Raw genomic sequence first — 14,761 nt, 5'->3', positions numbered from 1 at the left:
GGGACAATTTTCACTTTCTTTGTTTTTCATGACCTTGATTGTTTTTGAAGAGTACTGGTCAAGTGTTTTGTAGAATTACCCCTGGTTTGTAAAAGACTGTTCTCCAAAAATTAAGCAATTCTGTAAGGGAATGTTATACATACACACATTTTCTCATATATCTGTCATCTTCAATATATTGATAATATAAAGAAAAAAACTTTTCATCTTAATTATATTGTTAACTTTTTCTTTTCTTCCTCATAAAGAAAAACCTCCAAGAATAATATTAAAAGTGGTGACTCTAAATCCAAGCCTGTTTCTTCAATGGTTTCTGGAAAGGCTGAATCAAATCATGAAGTAGTTCCCCCCCAACCACAGTCTTCTGAGGGCTCCAAGACATATGTAATGGTATGTTTCTTTTTAAAAGGATACATGTTTTAGAAACTATTAAAATGATAGGTTATATAAATAAGTTACTTTATGTGAAGTGATTAGGCTTTACTGGAGATTCTGTTATGTAATTAATTGTGTATTGTAGAGAAAGAATGCTGGTGAAGGTGATTTCGTTTAGCTCACTTTATTCAAAGTGGGCTGTCAAACTTCATGAAGTCAGTGCTGTAATAACTTTATTCTAAGAATTTCTTTTATTGAGGTGAAATTTATATAACAAAGTTAACCATTTAAAAAAAATCTTTATTATTCAAAGTATTATATGTGTCCCTCTTTCCCCCCATTAACCCTTTATAGCAAAGTTAACCGTTTTAAAGTGAACAATTAATTGCATTCAGTACATTCACAGTGTTGTGAAACCATCGCCTCTATCTAGTTCTAAAACATTTTCACGTCACTCCAAATGAAACCCCATACTTATTAAATAGTCATCCTCATTCCTATCCGGCCCCTGAAAACCACCACCAGTGTGTTTTCTGTCTCTTATGGGTTTGCTAGATATTTCATATAAACGGAATCATACAATATGTGACCTTTTGTGTCTTGACTTCTTTCAGTTAACATAATGTTATTTTTGTTTTTTGTTTTTTTTTAAATATATTTTATTGATTTTTTACAGAGAGGAAGGGAGAGGGATAGAGAGTTAGAAACATCGATGAGAGAGAAACATCGATCAGCTGCCTCCTGCACACCCCCCACCAGGGATGTGCCCGCAACCAAGGCACATGCCCTTTACCGGAATCGAACCTGGGACCCTTGAGTCCGCAGGCCGACGCTCTATCCACTGAGCCAAACCGGTTAAAGCTAACATAATGTTTTTGTATCAATACTTCATTTATATGTATGTGTGAATAATATCCCATTGTATATATATATCACAATTTGTTTATCCATTTATTCATTGATAGATTGGGTGGTTTTCACCTTTTGGTTATTGTTATGAACATTTGTGTACAATTCTTTATTTTCTCCTAGTAATTAATTTTTAATACTTATTGATTTGAGAGAGAGAGATAGAGAGAGAGAGAAACATCAATTTGTTGTTCCATTTATTTATGCATTCATTGGTTGGTTCCTGTATGTGCCCTACCTGGGGATCAAACCTGAAACTTTGGTGTAATGGAACAATGCTCTAACTAACTGAGCTACCTGGCCAGGGCCTGCTTTCAGTTCTTTTGGGTATATTCCTAGGACTTGAAATTTGGTAATTCTACCTTTAACTTTTTTAAAAAATATGTTTTTATTGATTTCAGAGAGGAAGGGAGAAGGAGAGAGAGATAGAAACATCAGTGATGAGAGAGAATCATTGATCGGCTGCCTCTTCCATGCCCCCCACTGGGGATCAAGCCCGCAACCCTGGCATGTGCCCTGACCAGGAATCAAACCGAGACCTCCTGGTTCATGGGTCGATGTTCAACCACTGAACCACACTGACTGGGCGAGCCATTTTTAAGTGTACCATTTAGTAGCCTTAATTATATTCAAAGTGTTGTGCAATCATCACCACTATCTTCTAAAAACACTTTCATCATTCCAAACCAAAACCCTGTACCCACTAAGCACTAACTCTACATTTTTCCCTACTCCCAGGCCTTGTTAACCTCTATGAATTTGCCTGTTCTAGGTATCTTATATAAGTAGAACCATACCATATTTATTCTTTTGTGTCTGACTTATTTCACTTAGCGTGTTTTCAAGGACTATACATGTTGTAATATGTATCAGAACTTCATTCCTTTCTATGGCTTTATAATGTTCCACTGTATGTATACCACATATTGTTTATCCATTCATCTGCTAATAGACATGTGGGTCTTTTCCACCTTTTGGTCATCGTGACTAATACTGCTATAAACATTGGTGCACAAATACCTGTTTGAGTTCCTACTTTCAGTTCTTTGGGATATGTACCTAGGAGTGGGATTGCTGGGTCATCAGGTAATCCTATGTTTAACTTTGTGAGGAACCTGTTGTTCCATTTTGAGTTAATTTGTTTATATGGTGTGAAGAGTGCTGTAATAACTTGGAAGCATTTCACTTAGGATGAAGACAAAGGTTTATCCCAGGAGAAACACATAGTCATTGACCCCTTGAAGACACCTGCAAGTCTGAAAGGCCACACCTGCAAAGCAGACATGAACAGTACCACAGAATCACTAGCTACAATCAGTAGAGTGAACATTGACATCTTACCTGAAGAAAGGAACTTGAGCGACGGGTTAGTTCAAGAGAATCAGCCAAGATGCATAAATGTCTCTAATGAGCTAGAAGGTAAATGTAATATTTCTCAAGTGAAGGAGAGGCTGCAGGATAACACTAAGTCCAGCACTCGACCTGGAAACCTAATTCCTACGTGGTCCTCTAACAGTGTCACTGGGGAAAGAAAAGAGAAGCCTCTGCAGCCCCTAAACAAAGACCAAAAGCCAAAGGACCAGGTGAGTGATGTGCATGAGGTGTTCATCTGAGAAGACTGGAAAGTGTGGTTACAAAGGCATGGGTGTGTTATTTGGTTGTATTCTAGTTTTGGTTTTAGGAAAATCAGCTCTTCAGTGTACCAGTTTAAACACAATGGAAACCAAAGGATGAGACCCAGGGATTCTTAGGTGCCTTCAGTGCCCTGGCATAAGGTACTTGGGGGAAGCATGCTATTTGTACGCTTTTTTTCCTATTTCAGTATCATCATTCTTCCTTAGTCCTCCAAGTGGATAGGTAGTTCCAACAGTTAATATCACATTTCTTCTTACTTTTGAAAATTTAGTGGAAAAGAAAGGAAGGAAGGGAGGGAGGGAGGGAGGGAGGGAGGGAGGCAGGGAGGGAGGGAGGGAAAAGAAAAGAAGGAAGGAATAAAAAAATTAGTGGATTGATCTGATTTCTTAAGGAGTAAAAACAAATATTCTATATGTTGGAACCAAAGGGGAAGGAAGAAGAGAAGATAAGAAATAAAAGTAACCAAAAAAAAGGAACAGAAGGATTTTGATACTGAGAGACTATTCTGAGTATATTTAATGGCCATCTTCTACTTGAACTTGGAAAGAAACCTAAATTAGATGAAGGATGGTAATAGCTGAGGATGAGATAAAAAAACAGAACATTTAATTAACTTTACTATTTTTGTGTAAAATATTTTATAAATAGATTTAATAGGTATATTGACTATATTTTTATAATCTATGCTATATATATTTGGATTTGATACATTATATATTTTATTTAACATCATTTAATATAAACATTAAAACTATTTTATACATTTATATTCAGATGTTTTTAATAAAGTTTTGTTTTTATGGAAAAGAACAAGTATACTGCTTTTATCATTTAAAGTCATTGGATTAAACCAAAATATAGTCTTAAGCTTTCTTTGGACACTGGAATCCTTAGTACCTTATAGATAAAGTTTTGTGTGTCTTACTTGTTCTGCTTGGCTGTCAAATTAAATTCAAGTTCACTTTTTTAAAAAAATATTTTTATTGATTTCAGAGAAGAAGGGAGAGGGAGAGAGAGATAGAAACATCAGTGATGAGAAAGAATCATCAATTGGTACCTCCTACATGCCCCCACTGGGGATGGAGCCTGCAACCCGGGCATGTGCCCTGACTGGGTATCTAACCATGACCTCCTGGTTCATAGGTCCACTCTCAATCACTGAGCCATGCCGGCCGGGCTTTTATAAAAAATTTTAAGGTGCCAATTCACTGGTTTTTATTATATTTATAAACTTCTGCAATCATGACTACTGTCTAATTCCAGAACTTTTTCATCACTTCAAAAAGAAACCCCATATCTAATAATAGTCACGCTTCATTTCTCCTTGTTCCCAGCCCCCAGCTCCTATTGTCTATTTGGATTTGCCCATTCTGAGCATTTCATATAAATAGAAGAACCATATAATACAGCATATGGTCTTTTGTGTCTGGCTTCTTTTACTTAGCATAATGTTTTCAAGGTTTATACTTGTAGTATGTGCCAGTATTTCATTCCTTTTTATTGACAATTAAAGTCCACTGTATGTATGTATCATATTTTATTTCTTCATTCCTCAGTGGATGAACAGTGGGGTTGTTCTCACTTTTTGGCTACTATGGATAATGCTGCTATGAACATTCTTATACAAGTTTTTAGTGTAGATGTTCACTTCTCTTGGGTATATACCTAGTTGTGGAATTGAGGGGTCATGTGGTAACTCTATGTTTAACTTTTTGAGGAATTGCAAATTGTTTTTCAAAGCAATTACATCCTTTTACTTCCTACCAGCAATGTATGAGAGTTATAATGTCTCCACATCTTCACCAACACTTTTTTTTTTCTAGCCATCCTAGTGGTTGTTAAGTGGTATCTTATTGTGATTTTGCTTTGTATCCTTAATGACTAATGTTGTTGAGCATCATTTCATGTGCTTTTTGGCCATTAGTGTACCTACTTTGGAGAAATATCTATTCAGATCCTTTGCCCATTTTTTAGTTGGCTTATCTTTTTGTTGTTGAGTTATAAGAATTCTTTATTCTAGATGTTAGTACCTTATAAGATAGAAGGTTTGAAAATATTATCTCTCATTCTGTGGGTTGTCTTTTCACTTTATTTTTAGTTTATTTTATTGATTTTTGAGAGAGAGAAATATCGATGTCAGAGAGGAACAATTGGCTGCCTCTACACATGCCCCGACCAGGAATTGAACCTGCCACCTCCTGGTGCATGGGGTGACCATCCAACCAACCGAGCCACACCGACCAGGTTGTATTTTCACTTTCTTGATAGTGTTCTTTGAAGCACTACAGTTTTTAATTTTTTTTTATTTTTAACGATTGAAGATCCATGAGGGTGAAATTTGGGGGAAGGAGAAATCTGGCTGGATAATTCATGCTTGTTTTAATAGCCATGTAATCAGAATCAATATGCAGAAGACATTTTCTGAAATAGTCTAAAATAATCTATATCTCATTAGATGGTAGTGTCAATAGAACAAAGTCTTGCCACAGAATATGTTCTCTGCAATCTGCAGTTAATTAAGCAGAGGGACAAATTGTATTTAAAGACCTGTTTCAAGAATATCAACACCATTATTTTCTAATACAAAGTTTTTTTCCCATAATGCATGTGACCCCTCTTTTTTTCCTCTGTGGTACTTGATTGCAAAGAATTTTTAAAATAGGGAGAGTCCTCATCACAGAATTTTAGTTATCTCTGGAATGTGTCTTAGGTCCCTATATACCATCTTCTTTCACTGTTCTCTGAGATTTCACCCTATGGTTTCATTCATTATAGCTAAGGCTTTGTTGTAAATTAAACAGAAATTCTTGGGTAGAGGTAACTCACATCTTTCTTCTTTCCTCCCTCTCTTCTTCTTTTCTGTCTATCCCTTCATCCTTTTGTCCCTGTCTCCCTCCCACCCAAAATATCAAAAGACCTCAACATTTCTGGTTGAAGTGGGAGTAGAGAACTTGAGGCAACATTGGCACCCTTGCCCACCCCTTGCCCACTCAAGGCCAGCAAAGCACTTGTAGATTCAGGACAACCCTGGGGCTCCCACTCACCTAGATAACAGGGCAGCCACGGGGGAGTCTTCCTCACTTTTGCACAGTGCATGGGACACTGCTTCATGCCCTCTGATTGCTCCAACAATGAATTAAATCTAGACCTGCTGGCTAAGAATTATGGAATTTGAAACTGGTTCGACTGTGTTGAGCTGGCTGACTGGTTCGACTGTGTTGAACTGGCTGACAAGGAAATATTAATTCAAATAGGAATAAGGTTTGACTTCATGGTGTGATGAAGTGTTGGGCAGACATGGGTTCAGGTCCTAACTTTGATTCAGAGCTGTGGTGGGACCCTGCATAAATCATCTAACTGTCATAACCTCCGTGTCTTCACCTTAAAACAGGGACAATAATACTTCATTGGATTGCTGGGAGGAAAAAGATTTTAATTGTGATGAAATCCAATTTTGTTCATTTTGTTATTGTTGTTGCTTGTGCTTTTGGTGTCATGAATAGTTACCCCTATGTTGTCTTCTAAGAGTTTATAGTTTTAGTTCTGACATTAGGTCTATGATTCATTCGGAGTTAATTTTTGTGTATAGTGTAAAGAAAAGGTCCAACTTTATTCTTTTGTATGTAAATATCCAGGTATCCCAGCACTTTTCATTAAAAGACTAGAGGCCCCATGCACGAAATTTGTGCTAGAGTAGGTCTTCCTTGCCCTGGCTGCTGGCTCCGGCTTCCCTCTGGCCACTGGCAGGCACCCGGGACCTGGGCAGCCTCGGGTTCATCGGAAGGTCGTCTGGTCTAATTAGCATATTACACTTTTATTATTATAGAGGCCCGACGCATGAAATTCGTGCAAGAGTAGGCCTTCACAGCTATGGTGGCTGCCTGGATCCCTCCCTCGCAGCCGTGGAGGCTGCCTCGATCACAGAAGGACGTGCGGTCTAATTGGCATATTATGCTTTTATTATTATAGATTATTCTTTCCCCATTGAATTTTCTTGGCACTCTTGGTGGAAATCAGTAGACCATAAATGTAATGGTTTATTTCTAGACTCTCAGTTCTTTTTCACTGGTTTATGTGTCTATCCTTATGTTAGTAAAACCCTGTTTTAAATATTGGTAGCTTGGCAGTAAGTTTTGAAGTTGGGAAGTTTGAGTCTTCTAACTTTATTCTTATTTTACAATATTGTTTTGAATATTTCAGGTCCTTTGCATTTCCATGTGAATTTTAAGGTCAGCTTGTCAATTTCTGAAGAAAACAAAAAGGGATTTGATAGGATTACATTGAATCTGAGGTTCATTTGCAGAATATTGCTATCTTAATATAGAGAGTGGGGCAAAAGTAGGCTTATAGTTGTGAGTATGTGAAACAGAATTTATTCTTGTATTATTGTTTATTAATTATTGTATTATTTTATACAAACAACTGTGAATCTACTTTTGCATGACCCTGAATGGCTTCGAATATGTGGACATTAAATGTCTTTTAATTTATTTAGATCTTCTTTAAATTCTTATAATGATGTTTTATTGTTTTTAGTTTGCACTTGTTTTGTGAAATTTATTTCTTTGCATTTTATTCCATTTGATACTATTGTAAATGGAATTGTTTTCTTAATTTCATTTTCATAGTGTTCATTGCTTGTGTATAGAAATACAATTGATTTTTGTATATTAATCTTATACCACACAGCCTTTACTGAACCCCATTATTGGTTCTAATAATTTTTTTTATAATGGATGCCTTAGGATTTTCTGAATATAAGGTCATGTCATCTGTGAACAGAGATAGTTTTACTTCTTCCTTTCCAATCTGGATTGTTTTTATTTCTTTTTCTTGCCTAATTGCTCTGGCTAGAACCTCTACTACAATGTGTAAATAAAAGTGTTGAGAGGGAACATCTTGTTTTGTTCCTGATCAAATTAATTTGTTACATAAGCGTTTTTTAAAAGTACATCTTAAATATGTTCTTATTGATTTTTAGAGTGAGAGGAAGGGAGAGGGAGAGAAAGATAGAAACATTGATGAGAGAGAAACATAATTGATTGACTGCCTCCTGCAAGCCAATCAATTGGGGATCGAGCCCGCAATCTGGGCATGTGCCCTGACTAGGAATCGAATCACTCAACCACTGAACCACACTAGCCAGGCTTACATCAGGGTTTTAGAGCAGATTTTTTGTTTGATAGAATTTTATGTCCAGCATTTCCTCTTTTTGTGATACTATTTTTAAAAGTAGAACTTTTTTCCAAGACAATTGGATTTTATGGAGAAATCCCCTAATCATTTATTCTGTCACTCTTGTACTTGTATAAGCTTTATTTTGAACAGCCTATGCTTACTACCAGCAGAGAAACATTTACCTCATGCTTCAGAATTATATCAATCATTGTTTATTATCTTGGTTGTCTTGTTCAGCTTGAATATTATGTAGTAATATTGTAAAATTTAATCATTTACTATATTTTATACATAATGTTAGGTGTACTCTTGAAAGAATAAACTTAACAAGTTATTCTATATAATAAAAGGCTAATATGCAAATCAACCGAACGGTAGAACTGGTCACTATAACACACACTGACTACCAGGGGGAGCTGCCCCCGGTGGTCAGTGCACTCCCACAGGGGAAATGCTGCTCAGCTAGAAGCCCTGAGCCAGGCTCACGGCTGCCGAGCGCAGCAGTGTTGGTAGGAGCCTCTCCCACTTCCATGCCCGCGCTGAGGCTTAGACCCACGTGGAGCGGGCCTAAACCGTCAGTTGGACATCACCTGAGGGCTCCCAGACTGCAAGAGGGCACAGGCTGGGCTGAGGGACACCCCCTGCACCTGAGTGCACAGATTTCGTGCACTGGGCCTCTAGTTACCTGTAGGAGTCACTGTTTTGTGTTTGTTAGTGGATATGAAGCATAGATGATGTCTTAATGATGACTCTTAGAAGCAATTTCACTTTGTATTAATACTACATTGTTAATTTTTCTTCCTAAAAATGTACCACATAGTAGGCTCTTGAAAAAAATTGTTGATTGAGCCATATTCAATTACTTGAAAACTTAGATATTCTGATATTTAAAATTTGTTTGAAAAATTTAAGTAGCTACTTTATTTTATTTTATTTTTAATCCTCACCGTAGGATATTTTTCCATTGATTTTTTTTTAGGGAGAGGAAAAAAGAGAGGAGAAGACAGAGAGAAACAGCAATGTGAGAGAAACACACCGATTGCTTGCCTCTTGCACATGCCCTGACCAGGACCAAGGTATGTGCTCTTGACTGGAATCAAACCTGGGACCCTTCGGTCTGCAGGCTGACACTCTATCCACTGAGCCAAACCAGCTAGGGCTTAAATATCTATTTTAATGTTTGGTATGAAATTAGTTTCTAAAACAGCTACCCAATAAAATGCTACGTCCTTGCCCTGGCCAGGTTGGCTCTGCTCATTGAACATTGTCTGTACACTGAAAGGTGGTGGGTTTGATTCCTGGTCAAGGCACATACCCAGGTTTCAGGTAGATAGATGTTTTCTCCCTCCCTCCCTCCCTCCCTCCTTCCCTCCATCCCTTCTCTTCTCTCTAAAATCAATAAAAATAGCCCTACCCGGTTTGGCTCAGCGGCTAGAGCGTCGGCCTGCGGACTGAAGGGTCCTGGGTTCGATTCTGGTCAAGGGCTTGTACCTTGGTTGCGGGCACATTCCCAGTAGGGGGTGTGCAGGAGGCAGCTGATCGATGTTTCTCTCTCATCGATGTTTCTAACTCTCTATTCCTCTCCCTTCCTCTCTGAAAAAAAATCAATAAAATATTTTTTAAAAAATCAATAAAAATAAAGCAAAACATGTCCTCAAATGAGGATTTTTAAAAACAAATAAATAAAAAAGACTAAGCCTTTGGTGAACTTTATATAACTTAAAAGGCAATTTATTTTACCATTACTACTGCTAGTAATAGCTCTGATTTTTTGAGTATTTACATGCTAGACATAGTTCTAAGTACTTTAGTGCACTATATTTCCTAATTTTCCAATAGTCATACAAATGTGTGTGAAGCATTTTACCCATTTACATATGGATGAAGAAACTGAGGTTCAGGAAGATTAAATTTCTCAGATATGACTCCATCTAACTCCAAAGTCAATGCTCTTTTCATGGTAATTTAAAGGCATTTTTCATGGTGCATCTAAATTACTCATGTTTACTTGGAAATTATGTATATGTTGAATTGGATTTCATTTAAAATATTTCTTAGTTTTCTGCATATTAGTAATTTCAGGTTAATAACAATATAAATAATTTAATTAAAATAATTATATTTTTAATTTGGGGAAAAAGAAAAAAGCCAGAAAATATGAATAACTGATTTTAGCATTATGTCTTTGCCTATAAACACTTTAAATATGCATTTATTTTGAGAAAAACAACTTCTTTTCATTTTCATTTATAATTTTAAAAGTAGGTATAGAGGGTTTGGCTGTTTGGAAATTCAAAAGACTATTTTATATTTTGTGTGTTTTTGTGTGTGTATTTTTTAAGGATCAAGTTGCCGGTGAGTGGGTTATGGAAAAACAGGACAGAATCCACCCAGGTTTACAGCCACACAGCTCGGGGTCTGAACCTTCCCTGTCTCGACAGCGACGGCAGAAGAAAAGAGAACAGACTGAACACAGTGGGGGAAAAGGACAGGTTGGACGAGATCTCTTGACGAAGTCATTGTGCAACTGCTTGGAAGCTCAAGTTCTACTTAGAATGATTAGCAGTTGCCAGATAGGCACACGGGAAATGCAAGGAACATTTAGAGGGGTTACAAGGGCAAGATATTAGTTTTCAGATGTCAGTAAGTTGGAAGCAGAGTAAGGATTTTGTCTTTTCCAACAAAGATGGACAGATTGAGAGTTAAAGAAACAGGCTAATGAGTACATCCGATTCTCCCTGTTATATTGATGAGCAGTTTCTCCCTCATCTTCTGTATACAATCATGTTGACATCTCATTTCTTTTTTTTTTTCTTTAATTGAGATATTACACCATTTCTTGAAGTAACTTTCATAGGCACACTCTCATAATACTTCACTTTGGCAGAATTTCTTTCCCCCCAAATTCAGTGTTTTGAAGTTTTTGAGAGCAAATCACTGTTGAATACATAGGAAACTTGCTAATAGGGGTACGTTGGAGGTGGGTTATCATTATCATATGAAACTGATAAGTTCCCCCTCTTTTAAAAATATTATGTTCCAGGAGGCTCTGCCACAACTTTTGCCTTCTCTTCCTGCTGTTGGAAAAGGGGATGTCACATTAACCCAAAAGGATGCTGAAAACCAAAATAGAGTGATCACTGAGTCTGTGAGCAGTTCCGGGAGCAGTGAGATGTCATCATCAAAGGTTTGTGAGGGGTATATGTCGGATTAAAAAAAAAACCTATAAAGCTTTTTGGTTATGAAATCCTGCATATATTGTGAAGTTTTGTATTAAAATATCTTAGCCCTACTTTTTGCCAAACACTTATTTTACTTGGAAATTAACATGTTTACTCTGCTCATCGAACATTGTCTGTACATTGAAAGGTGGTGGGTTTGATTCCTGGTCAAGACACATACCCAGGTTTCAGGTAGATAGATGTTTTCTCCCTCCCTCCCTCCCTCCCTCAGTGATTCTTAGTAGAAGCACTGATGAAGTGGACAGACTCTAAAGTCCCAGAGGTGGTCACTTATGGTTAACTAGGAGACCAAGTAGATTCTGAATGGAGGAAATGCAAAATTCCCCAATTGTCCTTCCAAAAATGAGTACAGTACTTCCTAGAAATGGGGCTGCTGTGATCGGTCCTAGCTCGTAGCTGTAACCCTGATGCAAACTGGTCTGTGCAAGGTCTTTCCTATAGGGCTACATGATACTTCATGCATTGTAGGTATTGTAAGAGTAGTGAGTAGAAATGGAAATAACTCTGACTTTCTTTGAAAGGACCGACCATTATCAGCAAGAGAGAGGAGGCGACTAAAGCAGTCACAGGAAGAGAGATTCCCCTCAGGTAAAGTTGTTCTCTTTTCTTCATCTTTTGGAGGTTTGACTCACGGACATAAGTATTGGTTCTGATTGTGATGTGTTAAGAATTTTCAAGCAATAGTAATACATTTTGGAAACTGATTTGGAAGAAGTTTTGAAATTTCTTAGTCAAGCCTTTAAAAACAATTCAGCATAGGCTGTTGGATCTGGAACTTGTATTATCAATGGAAGAGGATTTTAAAAAGAGAGCAAGAGGGCTTTGAGTGGCAGTAATTCCTGGAAGGTTTCAGACAGGAAATCGAGTGTTTAATTTGTTTGCATGTTCAGAGTCTGCTGGTCATAGAAGTGCTGTTTTCTCAGGAACAGAGAGAGGAAACTGGGAGAATGGTGGTGCCTAGGGCTACGTGCTGTGATCACTCCTATTACTATTAACTAAAGACAGTACTGGTGTTTCCATTTATTGAATGCTAATTAAGTTTCATGCACAGTGGTAAGCATTTTAAGGGCATTATCTCAATTTATATTTACAGTAACTGTCAAAAGTAGTCAGCATTATCCCATTTGCAGCTTAAGGAACTGAGGCTCAGAGTGGGTTAAGTATCTTGCTTAAGATCACAGAGCTGGTTGACCGAGAGCTCAACTTTGAACTGAAGTGTCAGATACCAGAGTGATGATGATATGCTAACTGAGTTACTTCTGGACTGGTCCTTGCTGGGTTATCTCCCATACCCAGTGCAAAGCCCTCTTCTGTTGAGGCCAGCCCATCACAAACTGCTGCTGGGGATGGTCACTTTTTCAGGCCCTTCAGTGAGGAGAGCTTCTGTGAGTACACCGGGGCCAGGGCAGCCACAAGAGGAAAGCCAGCTCACCCCTGCTCCAAGGTTGTCTTCTGACCGAAGCTTTGCTCAGGTACATTGCTTAGCTCAAAGGATAAAAGGTGGACATGTCTGCATCTGGCAAGCCTAATATAGTAAACCTCACAAATACCAGTTCCAGGGCAAGATCTGTTTCCTTAACAATATTCTGTGCTTTAGTCGTTTCACTAATTGAGATGATCCTTTCCATTTTCCAAAGTTGTAAGGTTTGTGTGTAATTATATCAAATAATCCTTTAAAGTACTGTATTTTAAGAAAGTGGCTCACATATGAACAAACCGAGGTTGCTTTTATTTAGGTGGCTTTCTATCTAGCTTAAAATGCCAATATTCCTTATGGTACCAGCCCTCTGTTTAGGAGTTGGAACACCAGAGTTGTTTGTCCACTCTTGTCTGGAAAGGAAATGTCTTCATAGCTGAGACTTTCCAGGGCCTTATAAAACTTCACCTTGATGTTCCTCAGGCTTCTCTTGTGAATTTCATGGGTGAACTGGGACATGATTTGGGTAAAATAACTTCAATTTTTATATCCATTAGTTTCTCCTGTTAAATTGGATCTAAGTGCACAATCTAGCTAGACATTGCATCTAAGATCTTTTCGTTTATTGCATTCTGGTTGTGTTGTCATGTGGAATTTTGTTTTTCCAAACTTTAATAGAAAAGGAAACATACCCATTGTTTCTCTGAGGAGGAGTTAAGTTCTTCTACAAGTTCAACTGATAAATCAGATGGGGATTCCAGGGAAGGGTAAGTTCTATTTTTCTCTCTCTTCATAAAGTATTTCTGTTTGAATTAATCTTAAATGTATATTTATAGTAGTCAGACCTGTAGTATTGTCATTGCTAACATTATAAATGGTTTTTTATATATGCAAGCATTAAAAATATCTCTTCTGAAAAAAGCAACCATGTTTGATACATTGTTGCTTGGTGTAAAAAGAAAGACAAAGATTTTTTTTAAGTTGAAACTCTAAGTGTGGCCTGAAAGTTATTCTGGAAGGAAATAGAGGTTTCCTTCAAACATCTGATGAACTGTATTTAAGAAAAATAAAAAAATTAAAAATATCTCTTCTAATAGGCACATCTGATTTTCATTCAGAATTTTATTAATGTCTTCTAATGTTCTTTGGACCCCCTCCTGCCTGCCTTTTTGAGGATTCTAGTTACATTATTAATTATTTAAAGCTGTCCCATAGCTCACCAGTGGTATTAATATTTTTAGACTTTTTTTGTTTCATTTTGCATAGATTCTATTGCTGTATCATTGAATTCACTATTCTAGCTTTTCTTCTGTGGTGTCTGATCTGTTAATCCCTTCCAGTGTATTTAACACATTGTGTTTTTCATTTCTAGGAGTTCACTTTGGGTCTTTTTATTTTTTTTATCCTCATCTGAGGATATGTTTTTATTGATTTTATTGATTTTAAAGAGAGAGAGAGAGACAGAGAAATATTGATCAGTTGCCTCCTGTATGTGCCCCGACTGGGATCAAATCTAGGTATGTGCCCTGACCATGAATGGAACCCGTGATCCTTTGGTGCACAGGACAATACTCCAACCAACTGAGCCACACTGGCCAGGGCTAATTTGGGTCTTTTTAAATATCTTCCATGCCTCTCCTTAATATTTAATACTTTTGTTTACTTTGGACATACGAAATATATTTATAACAACTCTATAGTTATTACTTATAATAACTTCAATGTCTTTATTTACTAATTCTATCACTTGTGTTACTTCTGGGTCTTTTTCTATTATCTGCTTCTTTTCTTTTCACAAATGTGTGCTATTTTCTTGCTTCTTTGCATGTTTGGTATTTTTGACTGGATTCCAGACATTGTCAATTTTCTCTCATTAGAACATGGTATTTTTATATTTCTTTAAATATTCTTGAGCTTTGTATTTGAATGAAGTTAAGTTATTTAGAGATAGTTGGGCAGAATTTATAGAATTCTGGGGCTTCCTCTTTCTGGCTCTCCCCTTTCC

The 14,761-nt window shown here is 37.1% G+C and overlaps 1 protein-coding gene across 3 annotated transcripts in view; it reads left to right on the top strand.

The window, feature by feature from the left end:
* The window catches only part of NEK4 (NIMA related kinase 4), a 33,076-nt gene that overhangs the window by 9,294 nt on the left and 9,021 nt on the right, over positions 1-14,761 (top strand). Inside the window, exons 6-13 of one of the 3 annotated variants that reach the window (XM_070390737.1) lie at positions 249-390; positions 2,475-2,867; positions 9,077-9,118; positions 10,440-10,589; positions 11,141-11,284; positions 11,861-11,927; positions 12,702-12,811; positions 13,435-13,523. In XM_070390737.1, the coding sequence (XP_070246838.1) occupies positions 249-390; positions 2,475-2,867; positions 9,077-9,118; positions 10,440-10,589; positions 11,141-11,284; positions 11,861-11,927; positions 12,702-12,811; positions 13,435-13,523 (1,137 nt within the window). Of the gene's footprint in view, positions 1-248; positions 391-2,474; positions 2,868-9,076; positions 9,119-10,439; positions 10,590-11,134; positions 11,285-11,860; positions 11,928-12,701; positions 12,812-13,434; positions 13,524-14,761 lie in introns of all 3 variants that reach the window. The other 2 variants (XM_070390738.1, XM_070390739.1) reach the window with 2 other exon arrangements.

Source organism: Myotis yumanensis, unplaced genomic scaffold, assembly GCF_028538775.1.
Source record: "Myotis yumanensis isolate MYYU_CA2020_CCGP unplaced genomic scaffold, mMyoYum1.0.hap1 SCAF_14, whole genome shotgun sequence".
Lineage (NCBI taxonomy): Eukaryota > Metazoa > Chordata > Mammalia > Chiroptera > Vespertilionidae > Myotis > Myotis yumanensis.
This window is presented reverse-complemented; position numbering and strand designations above follow the sequence as displayed.